The sequence below is a fragment of the Globicephala melas genome, chromosome 7 (assembly GCF_963455315.2).
Source record: "Globicephala melas chromosome 7, mGloMel1.2, whole genome shotgun sequence".
NCBI classification, from domain to species: Eukaryota; Metazoa; Chordata; class Mammalia; order Artiodactyla; family Delphinidae; genus Globicephala; species Globicephala melas.
Genome location: NC_083320.1, coordinates 81,080,413 through 81,106,575, shown reverse-complemented (window position 1 = coordinate 81,106,575; position 26,163 = coordinate 81,080,413). Strand labels below are relative to the sequence as shown.

General features: G+C 35.8%; 1 protein-coding gene across 2 annotated transcripts in view; it reads left to right on the top strand.

Annotated features, from left to right (window-relative positions):
- The window catches only part of EPC2 (enhancer of polycomb homolog 2), a 106,900-nt gene that overhangs the window by 56,651 nt on the left and 24,086 nt on the right, over positions 1 to 26,163 (top strand). For both annotated transcript variants that reach the window (XM_030852816.2, XM_060302463.2), the window contains exons 3-4: positions 10,297 to 10,442; positions 21,345 to 21,551. In XM_030852816.2, the coding sequence (XP_030708676.1) occupies positions 10,297 to 10,442; positions 21,345 to 21,551 (353 nt within the window). The remainder of the gene's footprint in view (positions 1 to 10,296; positions 10,443 to 21,344; positions 21,552 to 26,163) is intronic.

Here is a 26,163-nt window from a genome sequence, read left to right as displayed (position 1 = left end):
TTTTGAAGTCTAAAATGTGTATTTTAAAATGAGCTATATCTACCAGGGCTGATTTTTTTTTTTTTTTTTTCCGTAGGGCTGGTTTTTGAAAAGAATATTTGGTGAAATCTTCTTTAGTTAAAGAGTCTCTTTTTGTAAAGGAAATTATTCATTGCTAATTCATGTTTTATATGTTTGGATTTTTTTCAGATCTATTAAGATTTCTATTTTAAATCTTTCTGATATCTTCTGTATACTGAGTTTACTTCCTTGTCCATTTAATACTTTGCTAACATTAAAACAAGTCTATAAGAATACTGCTGTTTAGGGCTTCCCTGGTGGTGCAGTGGTTGAGAGTCCGCCTCCCGATGCAGGGGACACGGGTTCGTGCCCTGGTCCAGGAAGATCCCACATGCCGCGGAGCAGCTAGGCCCGTGAGCCATGGCTGCTGAGCCTGCACGTCCAGAGCTTGTGCTCCGCGACGGGAGAGGTCACAACAGTGAGAGGCCCAAGTACTGCAAAAAAAAAAAAAAAAAAATACTGCTGTTTAATTTCTCAAGTTCCTGACCATTTAGTGGGCTAGAAAGATACGTTCTCTTTCTGTGACTTATTTATTAATTATTTTACACTATAGATATTAATAGAATGTGTGTTCTTACTGATATAAAATATATAATTGTAGAATTAGTTTGTACTAATTAAGCCAAGATACTGCATGAACCCAGATGTCTGAGTGAGGCTTTTTGTCCTCCTACTGTACTTGTTGAAAGATTGGTTGAGAGTGAATAAGATAAGAGGTTTGAACAGAAGAATCTGGGGATCACAGTACATAGGGATCACAGACCCAGAATATTTTCTTAAAACACAAAATCATTTTTAGAGTCGCAAAGTAACATGATTTTAATTTATCTTTAAATAGATAATGCATTTAGAATATTCCAAAATAAAAATATACAAAAACAACTTCATCCCTGTCTACCCTCTACTCCAGTCATCCTCCCCTTATAAGTAACCACTTGTATTAGTCTATCTATTCTTTTAGGGTTTTGTTACACAAATTGAAGTACATAGGAAATGATATTCTTATACCCCTTCTTACAGAAAAATTAGCACACTATATGTACTTTTTAGCATATTTTGTGTGTGTGTGCGTGTGTGTGTAAGAGTATAGTCTAGAAATTGTCCTGTATCAGCGTGTAGAGTGTGTCCTCATGCCTTTTTACTGCTGCATAAGTAGTCCTTTGTGTTTGGGATGTGCCAGTTTATTATCCATTTTCCTATGGAAGGAAACTTGGATTGTTTACAGTCTTTTGTTATTACAAATAGTGCTTCAGTGAATAATTTTGAATATAAAGAATTTCATAAGGGTCCGATTATATCTTTTTCTTACAGAAGTTATCAAATTGCCCTCTTTAAGGATTATACCAGTTTGTATGTCCACTAGCAAAGTATGAGAGAGCTTGTTTCCCCATATCCTGGTCAAAAGATTGCTTTTGAATTTTTTGATTTTTGCCAGTTGGTAGGTAAGAGATAATACACCTCAGTGTATCAGTAGTAATTTTTTTAAAATAAACTTTTGATTTTGGAAAAATTTTAGATTTACAGGAAAGTTGTGACGGTAGTACAGAGTGTTCCTGTATACCTCTCATCCAGTTTCAGTTTCCTCTAATATTGTCATCATGCATTACTGTGGCACATGTGTTGAATCTAAGAAATCATACTGGTACATTATTATCATTACCTGAAACCCAGATTTTACTCTGATTTCTCAGTATAGTTTTAATTTGGATTTCTTATGAATGAGGTTGAGGGTCTTTTCATGTGATTAGAATCCATTAGCATTTTTATGTCCTGAACAGTTACTTGCCCAGTTGTCTATTGAGTTGTTAGAAAACACGGGAGGAAGAATCTGAAGGAGGAGAAAAGAGAAGACTAATAAGAAAAAGCATAATTTGAGGGAGAATAAAGGGATCATTATCTTTATACACCTTTTTTTTTTTAAATCAGTATCACACCCCCTGGGTCCTATCTAATATCATTAGGCTCTTTCCCCTCTCTAACTATGAAAATCTCTACCCGAAAATTCAGAGTATCCACTTACCCATTCTCATGGTCTGTGATTCCCATAGTTGTAGTCATTGCTACTGATTTTGACCAGTAATACTTTTTTTTTTAATATAAAAAGTGAATTCTTCAAAGTGAGAGAGGAATGTAGTTTGTTGGCTAGTCAGCAGAAAGACTACGAGAATAATCCTGATTATAGTATAAACCTGGAACTCCTTACAGAATAAATTAGTTGGTAGACAGCCTTGGATCACTATATAATCTTGTAAAAAGTGGCCTTGAACTCTTCTGCACTTCACTTTCTTTTTCTATACATTGGGAGGAAAGTGTAAGTAAGGTCTCTAGTCAAGTCTTAAAACAATAGGAAATCTTGGGGAATCAAAGTCAAGAATTCTGACTTTATCAAGATTCATATGATCTCTTGGTACAACATTTAGAATAGCTAGATTTGGAGGTTATCAGAACCTTGGAGAGCTCCAAGCAGAGGAGGAGATGGTGCTTGGGTTTCTTCTGAACTTTGAGATATACTAGTTCATCATTAAGTATCTTTGAAAGTTATTTGAAGCCTGAGGATCTTAACAATACAAGAATTTTTAAAATTCATTGTATTTCACATTAGGAATAAGTAAAGTTTATAATCTTTTAAGAGTGAAGACTTGGGTTTAGGTTAGAGGTCTTCAAAATGTTGTCCAGCATCACTTGGGAACTTGTTAGAAATACAAATTCACAAGGCACACTCCAGATCTACTGGGTCAGAAACTGGTCATCAAGCTCAGCAATTTGTTTGATTCAATCAGATGATTCTGGTGAATGCTTAAGTTTGAGAAACACTGTTTTAAAGGCTTTGATGCTACTTATGTCAAGGAGAGACTTATGAGCCTTTGTCAGATCCCTGGACTTCCTTAGAGTTAAGTATGTGGGATCTTAGGAAGATGTTTTATTCCAACTGCTTCCTAGTTCATAGGTCTACCTGGTCAGAGCCCACTTTATTGTACACTGGGTTCCATTTAACTGAGATTTAGATATGAAATAGCATTGCTGATGCTAGACTTGTAAAACTCTTCAACTCTACTTTTAATATATATATATATATATACATTTTATATATGTGCATACAGCTTCCGTGGACATATGGTTTTGAATTTTTGTCCTACTATGTGAAGGTACATTGGAATCATATAGCCTCCTATCCAAACTCATTATTGATAATTTATGTCTTTTGTAGTTAAGCATATTCTCTGTCTTTTTTCCTGCTACCCTCTCTGTCTGGAATTACCTTTCACCACTTTCTCTATGCTTTATGGTGTTGTTATCTATCTTAATTTATCAGGGAGCCTGTTACACACGTTGTACATGTTGTATAGTCAGTGTTGTTACTGGGTTCAAAGGATTAATAAACATAATTTTGGAAAGTTGTATAAGAAAGGAAATGCAGAGCTGGAAGAAGAGGTAGACTAGAGAGTTTTTAAGTGAATGACACTCTTATAAGTGTTATTGTTAATACTTTCAAAGAAGAACCTTTACAAAACAAGGTGCACTAGTGCCTCCGTCTTATTTTGTTACTTGCATCAAAGGGATTGGGGGAAAAAAGAAAGAAAGGGAAAAAAAAGAAACAAAAAGGGATTGGATATTGGCAAATAGTGTCCAGAAGTAAGCATTTAAGAAATTTAAAGATGCATGAAAGTAGGAGCTTTGTATAATGTTGCTTCTTTTTATGTTAAAAAAACTATCATTGATGATTCATAGGTAAATGTTGGACATTTTCTAGATGTAAAATAACTTTAAGTGGGAAAGTCTTATTAGAGTTCGTTCTCATTTTAATTTTTATTGTTTGTGGGTTTTTTTGGTTCTTTTTTGTTTTGGTGTGCGGGCCTCTCACTATTGTGGTCTCCCGTTGCGGAGCACAGGCTCTGGACATGCAGGCTCAGTGGCCATGGCTCACAGGCCCAGCCGCTCCGTGGCATGTGGGATCTTCCCAGACCAGGGCACGAACCCGTGTCCCCTGCATCAGCAGGAGGATTCTCAACCACTGCGCCACCAGGGAAGCCCTATTGTTTGTTTTTAACAAATCCTTGAGTGCCTGGTGCACTGGGTTCGCAGTATCTTCTTTTACATGCATTGTAGTCAACTGGCATTTGTTTTATTTGTAAATTAATCTTTTTTATCTTTGGTTATTAAATGTATGTAATTTATTATCTTAATAATTTAAGTCCATGGCTGAACAAAAACAGTCTTTTAATTTATTTCCCGTTGACAGTCAAAGAACTTTTTATTACAGCTATTATGATTAGAAGAGTTTAATTTAGCATCTGTGTGGTGTAGTGGGAGAAGCACTGAGCTCTGAGTCAAGACCCTGAAACCTGTGCTCAACTCACCAAAGTTCTTAACCTCAGTTTTCTGATCTGTAAGATAAGATGTTTCCAACTCTAGGTCATGTAACTTTTTATTATTTGTAAACTTTTTTGTTTTGTCTTGCTTTTTAATGTGACCCTGGCGTACTAGAAAAAGAAAAAAGGTAACAAGGAGATTTGAAAGAGAAAATTCAAAATGGATTCCAGGAATAAGAAAAAAAACTTTTTAAAAATGAAAATTATCCAGTTTACTTTATGACAGTGAGATTTTTACTGTATTAAATATTGTTGAGTAAACATTTTTTAGTTATGTAATTTTCCTCCACACCTGTTGTTTTTCCACCAACACAAGGAAAGGGAATTACATGATTAATTGAACATTGGGGTTTTGGTCTGCAACTATCCTTAGGAACTATTCCTTTTTTTTTTGGCTGCAGTGGGTCTTTATTGCTGCATGCAGGCTTTCTCTAGTTGCAGCAAGCGAGGGCTACTCTTCGTTGCGGTGCACGGATTTCTCATTCCAGTGGCTTCTCTTGTTGTGGAGCACAGGCTCTGGGCACGCGGGCTTCAGTAGTTGCAGCATGTGGGCTCAGTAGTTGCGGCACATGGGCCCTAGAGCATGCAGGCTTCAGTAGTTTTGGTTCATGGGCTCAGTAGTTGTGGCTCACGGGATCTAGAGCACAGGCTCAGTAGTTGTGGCACACGGGGTTAGTTGCTCCGTGGCACATGGGATCTTCCTGGACCAGGGATCAAACCTGTGTCCCCTGCATTGGCAGGCAGATTCTTAACCACTGCACCACCAGGGAAGTCCCAGAACTATTACTTTTTAAGATTTTTACCCTCTGTTTACTAGAGAAGAGTAACTACTATATAATTTGGGTAAAGGTAATTGGAGTCTAGATCTCCCAGCATATTTTGTTTATTCTAGTTTTCCTCTTGACAGGTTGCATATAGATTTAAAAAATTTTTTTACAATCTTGAGTATTCCCATTCTTCCTTTCTGTTTTTAGAACCTAGCACATTATAGACCCTTAATGATATATGTTGATCTTCAGAGAAAATAAACTCATAAGGAAAGGAATCTGAAAGCATAGTAATAAATATTGTCTCCATTCTCATGGCCTTTAGTGTCTGCAGCCTTTTCTTTGATTCCTGTTCAGAAGACAAGCAACTTTAGGTAAAAAAATGTTCACTAATAAAAGTGGAGTAATTTTGATAATAAAAAAACATTTAAAATCAGGAATTGCTGCTCTCTTGTTTATATCACTTTACATGTGAAACTTTTAAATCTCAAGAGTATTGTTTATGGTTTGTTTCTGTTTCAAATTGAAGATAAAAATGTGTGTATGAGTGAATTTTTAGGTGAAAATTTTTTCTTTAACATGAAAGTAAACTTAATTGTTAGAGGTGTGGAAGAAGAAATATACAAGACAGATACTGACTCAGTGTAAGAAGCAGCTGTCAAACAATACATCTGTCTGCCCCTTCACTGGAGTTATTCAAGGTGGATTGGGCAGCCCTTTTTTTTCTCCTTGTTAGTAACTTTGTGATTTTAAACAATTACTTTTTTCATAATAACTGTCTGTTGGGGTTTGTTTGGTTTTTGAACTAAGATGGTAGGGAGAAGGGTCTGCCTCTGTGGGCCCTGATCTTCCTTAGATGGAACTCCAGTTTCTCACTCTTGAGCACATAAAGCGATCTACTTAGCCACTTGACCACATTGGCCAGACCTTGAAGCGAAGCTCTCAGGAAGCTTTGTCTGCTGTGGAGGAGGAACTCCTTCAGAAATTTTCCTTCTTAATCATATTTGTTTTAAATTTTTTGACTGCCTTTGTTTAAATTTTCTTCTTAGGAGTCAGCTTTGCCCCTTGTGACTCAGGAACAGTGCATAGTGGGACTTGTACCTTTGCTAGGTATTGTGTGCTATTGATGAGCACAATTCTGTTTCTCATTAGGGTCTTGGTGCAGACCAGCTTATTATTAGATGCTTTGTAGACCACACAGATGACCCTGGTTTGCCCATTGTTTTACAAGATACCTATTACTCTATGCTGTGTAGAAGGAAGAAATGCAAAGCCTTCTGGTCTTCAGATTTGTAAACTATTCTCCTGTCCCTCTGCAAGTTGAAAGTGAGGATATGTACATAGGTGACCAGTGTATAGAGCTTCTTCAATAAATCTTCATGTTAATGTTTTCTGAATAAACAAGCCCAAATATGGTTGGGTGCATTCCTAATCTTTTAGTCCAGACAGCTTTGTTGAGCTTGTTAGCAGTATACCCATGAGGTGTTTCCATCTCCTTCATGGTGAGTTTTCAGATTTCTCGATATATGAGGTACATGTTCCATGGATGTGTTTGTGAATATTCGTAATGTATTCTCTGGTCACTCTCTTTTTGATGGCAGAATGGCCTTTTTTCTCTTTATTTCCTAGAGCCATATTGCCTGGGACCTGGTAGGAAAGGAAGAACATGAGGGATATTGCCAGGCTTGTTTTAAAAGGGTTTACTCATTTGGAATGGAAATTGAATTGTTCTCATCAGTAGCACACAGTATCCATCAGGGGTGCAATTCCCTTCCAAAGAACTAGAATTCAGAAATATGTACCCAAGTTGACCTCTTTACTGCAAGTATCCAAAAGAAGCATGATATATAGCCATACTGCTCCTCTAAATCAGAGGACAGAAAAGATGTAAACTGGGATATGGTCATGTAATTCAAAGGATATATTATAATGCTTTGTTAAGACAAACAAACAGTATTCTAAGCCCCACCTGAGCCAGGTGCTTGACAGACCCACGTGGAGCTGAGTGGTACTGGGAGGATTGCTTTCCACACTTCCATCTCTGGACACAGCCCATGCCTTACAACACCTTGGCAGATATCTGACAATTCCCAGGCTCGGCTGCAGGCAGCTGCATTGCTGGACCAGTTCTGGAGTTGAATAGTTTTGGAACTAACCAGATGTAGGAGAGACTTGGGATGCACTGCGGGAGAAATAAATAAGTAATGATTTTTAAACACACACACACACACACACAAAAACAATGTTCTAAGCCCAGTGACCACCAGGTATGTGTGTTTGGGAGGAAAATCTTGAGAGACGGAAAGTTCTTTTCCTATACAGGAGTGTTTACAAGTATAAGTCAATACTGTCATACTCCAAATGAGGAACTACAGACAGGGATTCATCTCTTCATCTACCATACCTAGCTTTCTACCTGATGTATTAAGTAAGCACTTAATAAATTGAATTAGTACTAAACCAGGATTTTGTATGTTTTACAAACATCTTTTGATTTACTCTGTAAATTGTTTCTGTGATACATGTAGGAGGTAGGTATTATTTCTAGACACTACTAAGTATATCCATATTTTTGGTAGCATAAGCAAGAAATGGTAGTAGGAAATTATAAAATCCTTCTTGTGCTTTCTAGAGATGGATGGTGGTGGTGATTGCACAGCATTGTGAGTGTACCTAATATCACTAAACTGTACACTTAAAAGTGGTTAAGATAATAAATTTTGTTACTTGTATTTTACCACATTAAAAAAATAAAACACTTTCTCTTGACACCCCCATCCAAAAAAAAGCCCTTTGAATGCAAATTGAATGTGAGTAGTAACATAGATGCTTATATAATTATGTAGTTGATTGCCTGTGAAATTTTTTTTTTTTTTTTGTGGTACGCGGGCCTCTCACTGCTGTGGCCTCTCCCGTTGCGGAGTGCAGGCTCCGGACGCACAGCCTCAGGGGCCATGGCTCACGGGCCCAGCCGCTCCGCGACATATGGGATCCTCCCGGACCGGGGCACGAACCCTTGTCCCCTGCATCGGCAGGCGGACTCTCAACCACTGTGCCACCAGGGAAGCCCCTGTGAAATATTTTTATATACATTTCTCTCATTTATCAATTGGTAGATTTATAAACAATATCTCATTCATTACAAAAAGAGCTGTGACATGGGGAATCTGTATCATTTAGGATTTTATAAGAAAAATAATATCAGGACAGGTGATCTGGATAAAATTATTACTTTTGTCCTTAGTAATACACATTTGCTGTACAGACTACTCTGCACAAGTGTTTATGATACCAATTAGCTCAACAACAATCAATAAAAGGGAATGAGGTCAATACTACATGGAAGTTGTCCTGGTTCTTCTATGATTTTTCTTTGCCAGAGGGGGCTGGAATAGCAACAGAAGGATTAAAATCTTCAGTAGGGAGGAGCAAAGGCTTTTCCTTGACTGCTCAACATGAAAAGAGTCCTTTCAACTCTATATTAAAAAAATTAGGGCTTCCCTGGTGGCGCAGTGGTTGAGAGTCCGCCTGCCGATGCAGGGGACACGGGTTCGTGCCCCGGTCCGGGAAAATCCCACGTGCCGCGGAGCCTGCGCGTCCGGAGCCTGTGCTCCGCAATGGGAAAGGCCACAACAGTGAGAGGCCCGCGTACCGCAAAAAAAAAAAATTAAAAATGAGTGCCTGCACCTAAGATGCCTTTCCCAGAAAGGTGTACCCCCTAGCCTTGCACAGCTCTCATATAGAGGCAGGTTGCATTTCCTGCTGGAGCCCCAACGCGCCAAGTTCCCTTACAGTCTGTGTTGTCTCAGTATCCACAAGCCAGCAATTCCATTCTGTTATTTTTGTGCATTTTTAGTATCCCTTGAGGTAGTAGACGTGGCCATCTACTGTAACGTTTATGGTTTGCTTGGACTCTGATAACACAAAGTTACATAGATTTTACATAAGCCTGTTATTTTTGGTGTACAATTTTGCATATAGAGGATTTTTTTTTTGAGGAACTCATATATCATGTTATAGCAGGAATGTGTATACTTTTTATAGTACTAATGTAAATCAAATTATAGTGGTCCATTCTAAATATTAGTGAGTACCTCATGCTGATTTTTGTCAGTTCATAAAAAGAAGCAGTTGACTTCAGGGGCCCAGAAGTAAATTTCTGGGCACATTCAGAATTCAACCTCTCAGAGCTAGGCAATCCTTAAAGAAGATTTCATTTTAAACAGCATATTTCTTGCTGTTAGCTCACATCCCTAAGAATATTCCAAGCAGTATCTCTTGATAACGTGACATATTGGTTGTTCTCTTTGTTAATGGATGATAAAGCCTGAGAGATAGCCAAGAGAAGAAACTGTACCCCAAAAAAGTGAAATTTTGAAAATTATACTTTCCTATCAATTTTTGCTAATCTTTCATCTTCCTCCTCCACCTTCCTCTATTTCCCTTTCCTCCCACCCTCTGCCTCTGGTAACCACAAGTCTGATCTCTTTCTATGAGTTTGGGTTGTTTTTTAGGTTCCACATAGAAGTGAGATCATACATTATTTGTCTCTCTCTGACTTATTTCATTTAGCATAACGCCCTCAGGTCCATCTATAATGTTGCAAATGTTAATTTTATTTATTTATTTTTAAAGAAAACTAGTCTGTCAGGCCAGCACCTCTTTTTTTTTGTTTGTTTAAATCTGTTTTATCTCCAGTGATTTGAAATGCCATTCCCATCATATATTTTATACTTGAGTTTATTTCTAGACTGTTAATTTAGTTCCATAGCTTCTCTTTATGCTCACAACTACCATGTGAATAAATATCTTTTTTTATAATTGCTACTTTATATTTTAATGTATATATTTATGACCCTTTATTTTTAAAATAAAAAATTCTAGTTGCTGTTTTTACTGTTCTGTGAAACTTTAAATCATATGTGAATTAAAATTTATTTTTTCTTCAACGGAATCTCTAAAACCAATTTTTTGATGTCTGCTCGTGAACTCCTCTTTGGTCAATGCTTTATACTTTGGGAGTATCCTGTGGTTGAATATAGACTCTATATAACTCCATGATTTCTCCTGAGTTTGAAGAATTTTTTTTTCTTTTCTAGCCTTTAATCTAGACAACGAACAACCAGATTATGATATGGATTCAGAAGATGAGACCTTATTAAATAGACTTAACAGAAAGATGGAAATTAAGCCTTTGCAATTTGAAATTATGATTGACAGACTTGAAAAAGCCAGTTCTAATCAGGTACTGTACGTTGTAAAAATGTCTCTTGTATTAACAGTTAATCTAATTAGCAGCTTTATTTTGCATTTTCTTTAGACCTGAGTATATTACATGTTACTGTCTCTTGAATTTCTTTTCCTGAGATCCTAGAATTTCTATTTACAATATTCCTTGACAGTTCAATATTCCTTAAGGAATACTTAAGCGTACTTTCTTTGAATAGGAGCATGAAGAGTACAATTCCGACTTTTTTCTTATTTGGATATAAAACTAATACTAGTTACATTCTTATAATATCTTCTTGATCCTTTTCATGGAGCTGTCTTTCTGGTGCTTCAGTAACTTAACTGCTTGGCTGGTGTCTTAGGTAGACACCTCATACCAATTCAATTACTCAGATTTATATTAAGGTACTCTTATCATTTAAAATGTATTTTAGTTTTACTTATTTATATATTATTTAAAATTTTAAGTGAAGGAAAAATTATTCACAAAGTAATAAAGAATTTTCTTTAATGGGACATTCTATGTATGGTATAGAGAATTTAAAATGGTATGTTCCTTCTGGAAAACAGTTAGGCAGCATATGTCAGGAACCTTAAAATGTTTATACCTTTTGATTTCGTGGTCCTACCTCTAGGCATCATTCCCAAGAAAAATAATTAGTGAAGGTGTCAAAGATTTCTGAACAGGGTTGTTAAGAATAACTTATAAGTTGTCTGTAGGATGGAATATCATACAACCATTAAAAATTGTTATTTTGAAGAGTATCTAGTGGCACAGGAAGTTGATCATTATATAATGTGAGATTTCAAAAACAGGACACAGAATTATTGAAGGTTTGTTTAAAGCATTTCTACATGTGCATAGAAGAACAAGAATGTACAACAAAATGCCAACAATGGTTATATTTAGGTGCTGGAATTATGGGTGATTTTTATGTTCTTCATTCTATTTTTCTGTATTTTCCAAAATTTACTATAATGGGCATGTGATGATATTACAATTACATTTTAAAACTATTTTAAAAAATAATTGTTGGTATACCTCTGTGGTATATTAATATGCTAATTTTTATTAATGTAGTAAGAAGTTACCACTATAAATAAATAAGCTTTTTACACTAGACTGTTAAAAGTTTTCACTTGTTTACCTATACAAATTCATTATTTTCCCCCCAACTTCCAAGTAAGTCCTTTAAATCCCTGAGGCATTACCAACTCTTCAGAACATTTCCCAAACTTTTCCATTGTAAAGTGACTTTCTTGCATTTTTAGCCTTTCTACCAGTCTCCCCTGACCCCATTTTTTTAAATTAAAATAAGTTTTCTATTGAAGTATGATTGATTTACAATGTTGTGTTAATTTCTGCTGTACAGCAAAGTGATTCAGTTATACACCGAGCTGAGCTACTTGTGCCATACAACAGGTTCCCACCAGCTATCTGTTTTACACATGGTAGTGTATTTATGTCAAACCTAATCTCCCAATTCATCCCACCCTCCCCTTCCTCCACTGTGCCCACTCGTCCGTTCTCTGTGTTTGCGTTTCTATTCCTGCCCTGCAAATAGGTTCATCTGTACCATTTTTCTAGATTCCACATATATGCGTTAATAGACGATACTTGTTTTTCTCTTTCTGACTTACTTAACTTTGTATGACAGATTCTAGGTTTATCCACATCTCTACAAATGACCCAATTTCCTTTCTTTTTATGGCTGAGTAATATTCCATTATATATATGTATCACATCTTCTTTATCCATTCATCTGTTAATGGACCTTTAGGTTGTTTCCATGTCCTGGCTATTGTCAATAGTGCTGCAATGAACATTGGGGTACATGAGTCTCTTTGAATTATGGTTTTCTCATGGTATACCCAGGAGTGGGATTCCTGGGTCCATATGATAGTTCTACTTTTAGTTTTTTAAGGAACCTCCATAGTGTTTTCCACAGTGGCTGTATCAATTTACATTCCCACCAGCAGTGCAAGAGGGTTTCCTTTTCTCTGCACCCACTCCAGCATTTATTGTTTGTAAATTTTTTGATTATGGCCATTCTGACCCGTGTGAGGTGATAACCTCATTGTAGTTTTGATTTGCATTTCTCTAATAATTAGTGATGTTAAGCATCTTTTCATGTGCCTCTTGGCCATGTGTATGTCTTCTTCTTTTCTATGTATAGTGTCATGTCATCTGCAAATGTCTATTTAGGTCTTCCGCCCATTTTTTGATTTGGTGGTTTGTTTTTTTGATATTGAACTGCATGAGCTGTTTGTATATTTTGGAGATTAATCCGTTGTCTGTTGCTTTGTTTGCAAATACTTTCTCCCATTCCATGATTGTCTTTTCATCTTATTTATGGTTTCCTTTGCTGTGCAAAACCTTTTAAGTTTAATTAGGTCCCATTTGCTTATTTTTGTTTTTATTTTCATTACTCTAGGAGGTGGTCATAAAAGATCTTGCTGTGATTTATGTGAAAGAGTGTTTTTCCTGTGTTTTCCTCTAAGAGTTTTATAGTGTCTGGTCTTACATTTAGGTCTTTAATCCATTTGGAGTTTATTTTTGTGTATGGTGTTAGGTAGTGTTCTAATTTCATTCTTTTTCATGTAGTTGTCCTGTTTTCCCAGCACCATTTATTGAAGAGGTTGTCTTTTCTCCATTGTATATTCTTGCCTCCTTTGTCATAGATTAGGTGACCATAGGTGTGTGGGTTTATCTCTCGGCTTTCTATCCTGTTCCATTGATCTATATTTCTGTTTTTGTGCCAGTACCATACTGTCTTGATTACTGTAGCTTTGTAGTATAGTCTGAACTCAGGGAGCCTGATTCCTCCAGCTCCATTTTTCTTTCGCAAGATTGCTTTAGCTATTCGGGGTCTTTTGTGTTTCCATACAAATTATAAAATTTTGTATTCTAGTTCTGTGAAAAATATCATTGGTAATTTGATAGGAATTGCATTGAACCTGTAGATTGCTTTGGGTAGGATAGTCATTTTTACAATACTGATTCATCCAATCCAGGATCATGTTATATTTCTCCACCTGTTTGCATTGTCTTTGATTTCTTTCATCAGTGTCTTATAGTTTTCTGCATACAGGTCTTTTGCCTCCTTACATAGGTTTATTTCTAGGTATTTTATTCTTTTTGTTGCAGTGGTAAATGGGATTGTTTCCTTAATTTCTCTTTCTGGTCTTTCATTGTTAGTGTATAGGAATGCCAGAGATTTCTGTGCCTTAATTTTGTATCCTGCCTGCAACCTTCCCAAATTCACTGATTAGTTCTAGTAGTTTTCTGGTGGCATCTTTAGGATTTTCTATGTATAATATCATGTCATCAGCAAACAGTGACAGTTTTACTTCATATTTTATAATTTGTATTTCTTTTTCTTCTCTGATTGCCGTGGCTAGGGCTTCCTAAACTATTGAATAATAGTAGTGAGAGTGGACACCTTGTCTTGTTCCTGAGCTTAGAGAAAATGCTTTCAGTTTTTCAACATTGAGAATGATGTTTGCTGTTGGTTTGTTGTATATGGCCTTTATTATGTTGAGGTAGGTTCCCTCTATGCCCACTTTCTGGAGAGTTTTTATCATAAGTGGGTGTTGAATTTTGTCAAAAGCTTCTTCTGCATCTATTGAGATGATCATATGGTTTTTATTTTTTAATTTGTTAATATGGTGTATTGCATTGTTTGATTTGCATATATTGAAGAATCCTTGCATCTCTGGGATAAATCCCACTTTATCACGGTGTATGCTCTTTTTAATGTGCTGTTGGATTCTGTTTGCTAGTACTTTGTTGAGGGTTTTTGCGTCTGTGTTCATCAGTGATAGATATATTGGTCTGTAATTTTCTTTTTTTGTGATGTCTTTGTCTTGTTTTGGTATCAGGGTGATGGTGGCCTTGTAGAATGGGTTTGGGAGTATTTCTCCCTCTGCAGTTTTGTGGAAGAGTTTGAGAAGGATAGGTGTTAACTCTTCTCTAACTGTTTGATAGAATTCACCTGTGAAGCCATCTTGTCCTGGATTTTTTGTTTGCTGGAAGATTTTTAATTACAGTTTCAATTTCCTTACTTAAGATTGGTCTGTTCATATTTTCTGTTTCTTCCTGGTTCAGTCTTGGAAGGTTATACCTTTCTAAGAATTTGTCCATTTCTTCCAGGTTGTCCATTTTATTGGCATAGAGTTGCTTGTAGTAGTCTCTTAGCATGCTTTGTATTTCTGTGGTGTCTGTTGTAATTTCTCCTTTTTCATTTCTAATTTTATTGATTTGAGTTCCTCTCCCTTTTTTTCTTGATGAGTCTGGCTAAAGGTTTATCAATTTTGTTTATCTTCTCAAAATCAAATTTTAGTTTTATTGATCTTTACTATTGTTTTCTTCATTTCTATTTCATTTATTTCTGCTCTGATCTTTATGATTTCTTTCTTTCTACTAACTTTGGTTTTCTTTGTTCTTCTTTTTCTAGTTGCTTTAGGTGTAAGGTTAGATTGTTTATTTGATACTTTCTTGTTTCTTGAGGTGAGATTGAATTGCTATAAACTTCCCTCTTAGAACTGCTTTTGTCGCATCCCATAGGTTTTGGGCCATCGTGTTTTCATTGTCATTCGTTTCTAGAAATATTTTCATTTCTTTGATTTCTTCAATGATCTCTTGGTTATTTAGCGGTGCACTGTTTAGCATCCATGTGTTTATGTTTTTTTACAGTTTTTTTCCTGTAATTGATTTCTAATCTCATAACGTTGTGGTTAGAAAAGATGCTTGATACGATTTCAATTTTCTTAAATTTACTGAGGCTTGATTTGTGACCCAGGATGTTATCTATCCTGGAGAATGTTCCATGCACACTTGAGAAGAAAGTGTAATCTGCTGTTTTTGGATGGAATGTCCTATAAATATCATTTAAGTCTATCTAGTCTATTATGTCATTTAAAGCTTGTGTTTCCTTATTAATTTTCTGTTTGGATGATCTGTCCATAGGTGTAAGTGAGGTGTTAAAGTCCCCCACTATTATTGTATTACTGTCGATTTCCTCTTTTATAGCTGTTAGCAGTTGCCTTATGTATTGAGGTACTCCTATGTTGGGTGCATAAATATTTATGATTGTTATATCTTCTTCTTGGATTGATCTGTTGATCATTATGTAGTGTCCTTCCTTGTCTCTTGTAACATTCTTTATTTTAAAGTCTATTTTATCTGATATGAGTATAGCTACTCCAGCTTTCTTGTGATTTCCATTTGCATGGAATATCTTTTTCCATCCCCTCACTTTCAGTCTGTATGTGTCCCTACGTCTGAAGTGGGTCTCTTCTAGACAGCATGTATGCAGGTCTTGTTTCTGTATCCATTCACCCAGTCTGTGTCTTTTGGTTGCAGCATTTAATCCATTTACATTCACGGTGATTATCAATATGTATGTTCCTATTACCATTTTCTTAATTGATTTGGGTTTGCTTTTGTGGGTCTTTTTCTTCTCTTGTGTTTCCCACCTAGAGAAATTCCTTTAGCATTTGCTGTAAAGCTGGTTTTGGGTGCTGAATTCTCTTAGCTTTTGCTTGTCTGTAAAGCTTTTAATTTCTCCATCGAATCTGAATGAGATTCTTGCTGGGTAGAGTAACCTTGGTTGTAGGTTTTTCCCTTTCATCACTTTAAATATATCCTGCCACTCCTTTGTGGCCTGCAGAGTTTCTGCTGAAAAATCAGTTGATAACCTTAGAGGGATTCCTTTGTATGTTATTTGTTGTTTTCCCTTGCCACTTTTAATATTTTTTCTTTGAATTTAATTTTTGTTAGTTTGATTAATATGTGTCTCACTGTGTTCTGCTAGGGTTTATCCTGTATGGGACACTGTGCTTCCTGGACATGGGTGGCTCTTTCTTTTCCCATGTTAGGGCAGTTTTTTACTATAATCTCTTCAGATATTTTCTCAGACCCTTTCTCTTTCTCTTCTTCTGAGACCCCTATAATTCGAACGTTGGTGCATTTAATGTTGTCCCAGAGGTCTCTGAAGCTGTCCTCAATTCTCTTTTCATTCTTTTTTCTTTATTCTGCTCTTCCTCAGTTATTTCTACCATACTTCCAGCTCACTTATTTGCTCTTCTGTCTCAGTTATTCTAATATTGATTCCTTCTAGTGTATTTTTCATTTCAGTTATTGTGTTCATCCCCTTTTGTTTGTTGTTTATAGTTCTTCTAGGTCTTTGTTAAAGATTTCTTGTATTTTCTCAATCCATGCCTCCATTCTATTTCCGAGATTTTGGATCATCTTTGCTATCATTACTCTGAATTCTTTTTCAGGTAGGTTTCCTATTTCCTCTTCATTTATTTGGTCTTGTAGGTTTTTACCTTGCTCCTTTGTCCGTAACATATTTTTCTTGTCAACTCATTTTTTTGGATGGGACCCGTCCCCCACTTAGATGGAAAGTAATATCTAGTGTACTGTCCAAAAAAGTACATTAAAACTGAAGTTTGTAAAATTCAACTTAATTTGTTTTTTGAGGGATTGTCTTTTTTTATTGGAAATTTGTTTAATTATCAAATTGATACTCATTATAATTAGTGCTCACAGTTTTCCTAGGATTTTGATCACTGGCATCAGATATAATTTCAGTTTTTCTTCTTTATGTGTAAATTTTCCTAGCAAACCTAGGCTTGATCAGACTTTTGGCATTTCTTCTGTTTTCCATGATTGCTTCAAAATTCTCATGGTGGTTGAAATTATATCATCAGAAGCCTTCTTCCGTGTGTTCTGTAATTTGCTTTTTTTCATTTAGTTAGTAATATTTATTTAGTGCTCAGGTGAGCAAGACAAGTGACAGAAGTTCTGCCCTTGTGGAGCTTATCATCTAAGTGGGTACAAGATAAACAAAAAGCATGTAAACAGTAAATTATGCACTATAATCAGCACCATCCTATTTTAGTTCTCTTTGCTCAGTGGCAAGCTTCCAGACTCTAAAACAACTGGCTAGGTTCTCAGCGCTTGATAGCATCTGCTTTCTGCAGAGGAGATTAAGGTGAAGGCTTTGTTACAGGAACAAGAAAATTGTCTTATTAATAGAACCAAGGATTGAAGATAGCAAAAGCCTCCCCTCATTCCAAGTGTCTGATCTGGGGGGTTCATGGAGTTCTTTATTTTCTCTTTTTGGGGGCTAGGATAGTACCAGATCCCAGGGCAAGGAATCAAGTTTGTGGTTAAACCAATATTTATTAAGTTGGTAGAGAAAGACATAAAAGATGGACTGGGGCAGAAGCTTCTGCTGGCATTATTCTGTGGAGACTATTGCAATGAAGTCATTATTGAAAACTCTTGTTGCCAAAGTCTGTGATTATTTTCAGTTCCAATCCTTTGTCTCATTTGAGTTCTCCTTATTTCTTCAAATTGTCCTCACCTTTGTTCTTTTGAATACAATTCATGTCCTTTTGGTTTTCTTATGATTTTTTTATGACCATTCCTTCTAATTTTCTTTTACTGACTCCGTTTCATTCAACTCCTGCAAACATCAGGGTTTCTTGAAATTCTGTTCTTGGTATTCTTGTCCTGATTATTTTGGGGGGTAATATCACCTCATCGAGCATTTTTGTGGTTATAGTAATACCTATGCCTTTAGCCTTGACCACTTTCTCAAGCCCCAGGATTTTCTTTTTTCTCTTTTTGTGCTGACTGTTGGCATCTCCATCTAGATGGTCCACAGACCTCTCAAGTTTAACCTTTTCAAAACTTAACTTACTCTCTTAACTCCAGATGATCCTATACTGTATTCATTCTCTCTCCAGTGACTCCCAAAACTCAGGATCTTGTGGGTTTTTAAAATCCTTTTCCTTTAGTCCCTAAATTTTCAATAAACTACTACCCTACGTCTCTCCTTTTTTATTAAGTCACAGTTAAATTTTCAAAAGGTAAGCCATATTGTTTACCTTTTAGTCCATTTTAGTTTACTGATATTGCACTGTTTAAGGTCACTGATGGCCTCCTAATTATCATCCAGGAGTCTCTTTTTAGTCTGCGTCCTACTTAATATCCCTGTAGTATTGGATTTGTTGACCTCCATGTTTCCTGATTCTTCTTGTTTCTTCATCTCCTCTTCCTTTGCTCCTCTACCTCTTGTTCTTTTCCTTTGGTATCTATCCTCAGAATTTATTCTTGTACCGTAAGCTGCCAACACAGGCACTCTCAGATGGAGTTTTTTGTGACTGTGTCCTCTATCTTACTGCACTAATACTCAGTTGCAAAGTTCTTACGTTCTCTTATTGTTCAATTTGTATTTGTTTAACCTTAATTCCCATACTGTAAATTTCTTTAAGTATTGGATTTTCTTAAAGTTTTTTTTGTTATCTTCCCCACAACCTGTAGCACAAATGATGGCTGATAGTAGTTATTAACTACTTACTGCTTAGTTGGCTATTTTATATGTAAAAGCATTAATTTTTACATGTAATTTATTCATTTGTGTATTAAATTTGTGCATTTATTGAAATTGCTAGACCATGAGTTTTGTATATAAGCAAACTAAATGATGGAGCTTGTTGCAGTCTAGAAAAAGAAGAATTTTTATCTCCCATCCCTAAGCCCCCAAAATAAGTAAATCAAGTAAGTCAGAGCTGTCTTGGAAATAATAAATTTATCACAGACCCCTTTGCCACTGGAATACTGGTTTCTACTGCTTTCTAGTAGATGAAATGCTAAATGGCAGAACTTTTTCCTTAGGTATAAAAGTAGTAGGATTCTGATTTTTGTGGATTTTTAATCATGTCACATAATTTGTGACTACTTTATCTGTAAATAGTTCTTGTCCACTCAAATTGATGCTGTCACCATGATAGCAGAGAGGCACTGATACTAGTTGCCCTAGAATAGCTAAAGATAAGTTTTACAGAATGACTAAAACCAAAATTATCCAATAAAATAAAAATTGGCCATGTGACAATATAAAAACAGCAGTTGTTGACTTACAGCTAACATAGGAAAGTAATGTCAGGATGTTTAAACTGTGTATTGAATTCTTATTACCTCAGATATAAAGAGGGTACTTAAGCATGAGGCAGAAGGACATTTCTGAAAGCAGGGGCAAGAAGCACCAGAGAAGAAAATCTGAGGCAGTGTTTTAATCTCCTGACACCTCCTACAGGAAGATAGGAAGCAGTGTTATTTTGATAATGTTGTTATATAAGAAACTCACCACTGCTCTGCTGGTTGAAGGAAAGAGATTATCTTCCTCCCCACTCAAAGGTTAGATTAAGTTCTTGATTTAATTAGTGAAGGTTATAAAATTTTATCAGAAGCAGAATGACCAAACAGCTGAAGCACGTATAGCATATCACAGCATTGTTTCCCTTTGGTCCCCAGAGCACATGAGAGCTACCAGTTATGCTATGCTCTAAGCATTTGGTGGAATTTTGTTAGATCCAGAAAGCTCTATTTTTATTCTGCCACCGTCCTTGTAGACTTTGGAGGCACACATCACCATTCCAGAGAACTTCAGCTAACAGTGGGAGAGTGTCCACTTAAAGTTGATGTTTGGAAATATTGGTTCTTTTGGTTTGATCTCATGTTTCAGGCTCCGGCTTTCCACTTTAAAGGTCAAGTTACTCGGTGTCTCAGATGCAGTTAAGCTGACTCCACTGAGACTTTGAATAAACCAAAGAATGGCCACTTATAATTTTATTGTCATGTGGACTAGAATACTTGAGTTGATACCGTCTGTATTCTCTTCCTGTGGTCAAACCATCTTGGCAGCCAAATTATAATAAGAAACCAACTAATTAGCTTTAGTAAGCACCATCATAGGACTGGAAGTCCAGGTGATTATTACATTTATTCCATGAAGTCATACCAATATGAGAAGTCAGATCATAGCAAAAATTTATTTGCTAAGTCATGCTTTCTTCAAATGAATTCCTACAACCTGCAAATTGATTAGTATGTTGATCTTAAAATTTCAGTGATAAAAATTTTCCCCTTATTTCCAAGTTTTTAGGAGATATCTCAATTTGTTTTGAAAATGAATCTTCATCTCTAGAATGATAAAAGTAAAAAGATTGGGATAGCATCACTTCAGTAAGGGTTCACAGCTCTAAAACTCCATAATCTTTTTCTAAGCTTCACTATAAATGGATATGTGTAACCCCTAATCCATCTTACTAAAGCTGATTAGCCTCTCTGATCTTCACAAGGAGCAAGGAAACAGATGTGACCAAGCAAATTTCTACAAACTTTACTTTGAGATAATGTCAGCATATATTGGCTGCACTGATAAAGGAGAAATAGATCCCTGAGATGCCACTGTCCCAGACATGACAATGTCATTAACAAAATGAGTGTTTAGAACAAGGATTCTCTAGTATTTAATCAGCTTTGTTAGAGGAATTGTTTATATATGTAATTAGTACAAGAAATTCAAGATTGCATAGTGTTGAGACTTCTGGAAACATGCTAAGTTTGTCCTTTTCAATTTCAGAGGAGGCATGTGTTTATTTAGTTGCAATACGTTGGAAAATATTCATAGTTTATTTTGGAGGGAGGTAAAAAGAAACCACCTGTAAATTCTAGTTTCTGTTGAAAAACAAAAACACTGAAAGAAGCTACTAGACTATTGAAAACTAGTAGATCCTCCAATGTGTGGAATCCCAGAATATCAGAATTTTGAAGGACCCTGGATGTCTTCCAGTTCAAGACTTTCCTGAGTCATAAATCTGTTGTCGTCTTATCATTAATCCAGGCTTCTTAAATATTTTAAGTGGTGGAACGCACTACCTCTTAGGGCAAAATTCTAATTTTGGTAAATCTTAATAAAGTCTTTGTTTGAATTGTGTTTTCTGCCATCATGGTATCTGATCATAATTGTTAGACTGATCACATTTTTTCCTGTAGGTATAGTTTAATTTTAATTTTTTTTAAGCATTGTAGTTGATGACATTTTTATTTTTTATTTAGCTTGTAACACTTCAAGAAGCAAAACTGCTGCTAAACGAAGATGATTACCTTATTAAAGCTGTATATGACTACTGGGTGAGAAAACGTAAAAACTGCAGGGGACCATCTCTCATTCCTCAGATAAAACAAGAGAAAAGAGATGGCTCTACCAACAATGACCCTTATGTTGCCTTTCGGAGGAGAACAGAGAAAATGCAAACTCGAAAGGTAATATGCTGTAGTAGGTCTGCGTCTTACTAGAGCATGGACTTGAGGATACGGGGAGGGGGAAGGGTAAGCTGTGACAAAGTGAGAGAGTGGCATGGACATATATACACTACCAAACGTAAAATAGATAGCTAGTGGGAAGTAACCGCATAGCACAGGGAGATCAGCTATGTGCTTTGTGTCCACCTAGAGGGGTGGGGATAGGGAGGGTGGGAGGGAGGGAGACGCAAGAAGGAAGAGATATGGGAACATATGTATATGTATAACTGATTCACTTTGTTATAAAGCAGAAACTAACACACCATTGTAAAGCAATTATGCTCCAATAAAGATGTTTAAAAAATAAAGAAAGAAAGGTAATATGCAAATTAGATTTAACTGAATGTACCTTGATAGTATTTAAGACCAATATTTTTATTTTGCTGATAGCTTGAGTAATTTTCAGTAATTCGAATATAAAGAGAAGCTAATGACATTGTTGAACTTTATATTAGAAAGGCTGCTATTCAGTAGCTTCTGTCCCCCAGTTGTTTGCAATGTTTATTTAATACCTATGGGCTTTATAAATCTATTGGTTATACCATTTTAGGCTTGCAGTTGAAGTGATGTGAGGAAATTCGTGTTAGGAAGAAAACTCTGAAGTTTTGAATTCTTCAGTAAACTGTACATTCTATACATATCCTCTGTTTGGGAAGCTTAAGAGTTCCTTTGAAACCATATTCTAAATCATGCATGTGAAAATGGACTTTACTCCCTCTAACTACTGTGGGGTCATGGGAAGTTGGGAAAGGTTCATTTTCAAGCCTGTTCTGCTAACAGTCGCAAGTAACACAATGGAACCTTTTTCTCCTTTTCTGAGTTGTCGGTTGTGTCAGATTTCGAATTGACAAACTTGTCCTAATCTGGCTTTCAGAAGCAAGATGAGCCAGAATTTTAAGAGAAATGGGGTCTCAGGCTGTGAAATGATACAGTATAGAAGAAAGCATTATTTCAGATGGTAGTCACTGCCTTCCATTTCTCATAATTAACGGTAAACATCAGACATGGTAACACATTCTCTAACATTGCAGAATATTAGGAACATATAAATGTAAAAACCATGAGGAATTATAATTGGAGGCAAAGCATTTTCTGTGGATTCCTGTTTCTCCTGAATGAGAATGCTTTCTCATTCTCTTGAATGCTTGTCCTTGTCAGCTGTTAATATAACAGCTGTGAAGCATAACAGCTGCCAGGGATAGTACATTATAGGGGAAACTTCCCTACTGGTTAACAACCAGAGTTTTTATAACTCTTTCTTGGATTTCCCAATTGTGTATGACATTCCCTAACCCAGACTGAATTTTCAGTTTGGTGTGTTGGTTCTTAGCTAAGGAAATATTAGCTATTTCTTGAAGATTTAGTGCATTGTTTAGAAAAGACTATAATGAGATGAGTTTGTAAATACAGTAAAGCTTTATAAATATGGACATGAGGAAGGAGAGGTTTATCTGGATTATTGAAAAAATCTGAACTTCCAGTTACTTTTTAAAAGAAATGTAATTGATTCAGATATATTGCAAAAGATAGACTTAGAGCAATGTCTTTTGAAGGAAAAGTACTGTTGGGCTTCTTTTAGTGAATGGGTATGAAGTACTTAAAATTATCCGTATTTATTGACATACAAACAATATTACAAATGTTTAAATATGTTTTATTCTTAAATAGGTTAAATCACTATTTTCTAACCAGTGTGTTTTGAGAATTGCTAGAAATAGGTTCCTGTGTTTAGGCATTTCTCCATTGTGTAATAACTAGGCCAGCATTTTCCTGACACTCTGATTCCTACCCTTTCTCTTACCTGTTATTTTCATCTTCCTCTCCAAGGTGGTATATTTTCTTTTCCAATGGTATTTTTATTCCTCTCTGTTTTCAGTTATGGGACCAAAAACTATTCCCCTTCATGTACACTCTTGCTGCTTAGAAATGTGTATGAGTTTTAAAATGAGAAAGTTAGGAAAGCAATCGAGAGTGGACACCCTAGGTGTTCAGGAGGTGGTCAGGCATTGAGATATGCAACAATGAATACCAGCTAACAGAGGTCCTCTGCTTCCTTTTCTATTCTCACAAACGTAAAAACATTTATATAGCTGATGCGAAAGCTAGAGTAAAGGACTTCTGAAATATTTGCTTGGAAGTCTATAATTTAATTTTAATCATTAAACTAATGTTTAGTTTGGGAGTGGTTAAGTGCTTTAGGACATTCTCAAATGACATGGTGTTAAGGTACCAGCATCTCTGAGTGCACTGACTGGGAAGTCTTGAATCAGCATATACGTTTATATGTTTAACCCCATAGGTAAAACTGTTAGCGTTTGTGCCTTCTCTCCTCCCTCTGTGTGGCAAGATAGTTAGGAGAGGAAACTTCCAGGGTAGTGGTTCTCAGTCTGGCTGCACATAACAATCACTCGTGAATTAGCCTTGGTTTAAAAAGATCTATAGTTAACTCTAAATTACAGCAGTTTGAAAGCCACTTCCCTATAGATTTGGCAGTTGGTCAGAACTATAATATGTAACTGGAACAAGAAGACAGGAATTTGCTCCAAGCAGAGACAGTTGTGAAGAAGGGTAAAGGGAATTGAGTAGATTTGAATATAGGGAGTAGGGCCATCTTAAAAGCACAGAAAAGATGTCAATATGAACTTACAGTTTTTAATATTGATACAGCTAGAAATAGATATAGATCTATGCATGGGTATGTACATAAATATATTACAGGCTTATTTCCTAGCTCTGTTTGCGAGAGGGTGTAGAAGCAATTACACTCGCATGTAAATCTTGATTTTAAATACTATTTTCCATTAAAGGGAACCAGGACTCCTTAGAAAAATGATTTTAGGTCTGGTGCTAGGAAAGCATAAAGATAAGCTTGGAACATTCTGCTTTGCCAGAATATAAGAATGTGATTGAAGAATGTTGGAGCCATGTTAGAAGGCCTCAGGAGCCAGCTTAAAGGGTGACCCTGCTGATCAGATGTGGGCAAGTTTGTATGTCAAAATAAGGAGAGTAATGGATTATAACCCATAAAGTAACCCATGAGTCTATACTGATGTAAATGGATGGATGGATAGATGGATAAGTAGATGATTGATTGATTGATAGATGAAAGAGAACACTTTTCCTTACCATAGATTTCCAACTTATAAATGTCAGTGGAATGATGGAGTTCAAAAATCACCATTTGGCAACCACCATAGTAGCAATTGTTTCTGGCAAAAGTTAGAATTAATGGAAGCTAAACTGATGGGGGAAATTTGATGAGAAACAAGATGCTTATGTAAGTCCCACAGCATACTTTTCAATTAAAAAAGGAAAAATACTAATTTGACTAGAGAAATCTGGCAAGCACCATCTTAATCAAGTGATCAATGGGGCAGTAATGGGACAAATAGGTATCATTTAACTCCTGATATGCTGAGTGAGAGACACAGTATCTCTTCTGTGATGGTCCTACCAAAAGTTTACAACATGAATTTAATTGTGGAAAAACATCAAAGAAACCCAAACTGAGGAACATTCTACAAAAATAAGTGGCTTCTGCTCTTTGAAACTATCAAGGTTATGATCACCACAGAAAGACAGAGGAACTATTCCAAATTATAGGAGAGTAAAGAGACATGACAGCTAAACGCAATTTTAATCCTGAATCGGGTCCTAGACCAGGAAAAAGAATTTATTATTATTAATGAATTTTAATAATAAAGTTATTATTGTCCCATTAATGTCCTTTATAGCAACATTATATAAATATATAAAATATGTATATAACTATTTCTTGCTGTGAAGGACATTAATGGGACAATTGGTGAAATATGAATAAAGTCAGTAAGTTAAGTAATAGTTTTTATATCAATGTTAATTTTCTGATTTCGATAATGGTACTGTGATTGTATAAGAGATTATCATTGTTTTTAGAAAATATATTAAAGTGTTTAGGGGATAAAGGAGCATTATATCTTCAACTTTTCTCGAAAATATTTAAAACACCATTGCTAATAGTTTATGTATGTGTGTATGTGTTTATATATATACATGTATATTGTGTCTTAGTTCATTTGAGCTGTTGTAACAAGAATGCATTAGACTGGGTGGCTTAAACAGCAAACATTTATTTCTCAGTTCTGGAGGTTGGGAAGTCCAAGTTCCAGGTACCATCAGATTTGGTGACTATTGAGGGACCACTTTCTGTTTCATAGATGGTCCTCTTGCTGTGTCCTCACATGGCAGATGGGGCAAGAGATCTCTCTGGGGTCTCTTAGGGTACTAATCCATTCTACAGGACTCCCAAAGGCCTTACCTCCAAATAAAAATCACATTGGAGAGTTAGGATTTCAACATATGAGTTATCAGGAGATGCAAACATTCGGTCCATAACGATGTGTATGTACATACATATATAGATACATACATAAAGAGAGATACATAAAGCAAGTGTAAAATATTAACCTTTGGAGAATCTGAATGAAGATATATGGGAATTCTTTATACTTTTTTTGTAACTTTTTTGTAATCTGAAATTATTTCACAGTAAAAGGTTACAAAATAGAGCAGAAAGGGCAGGACTGGGGTAAAG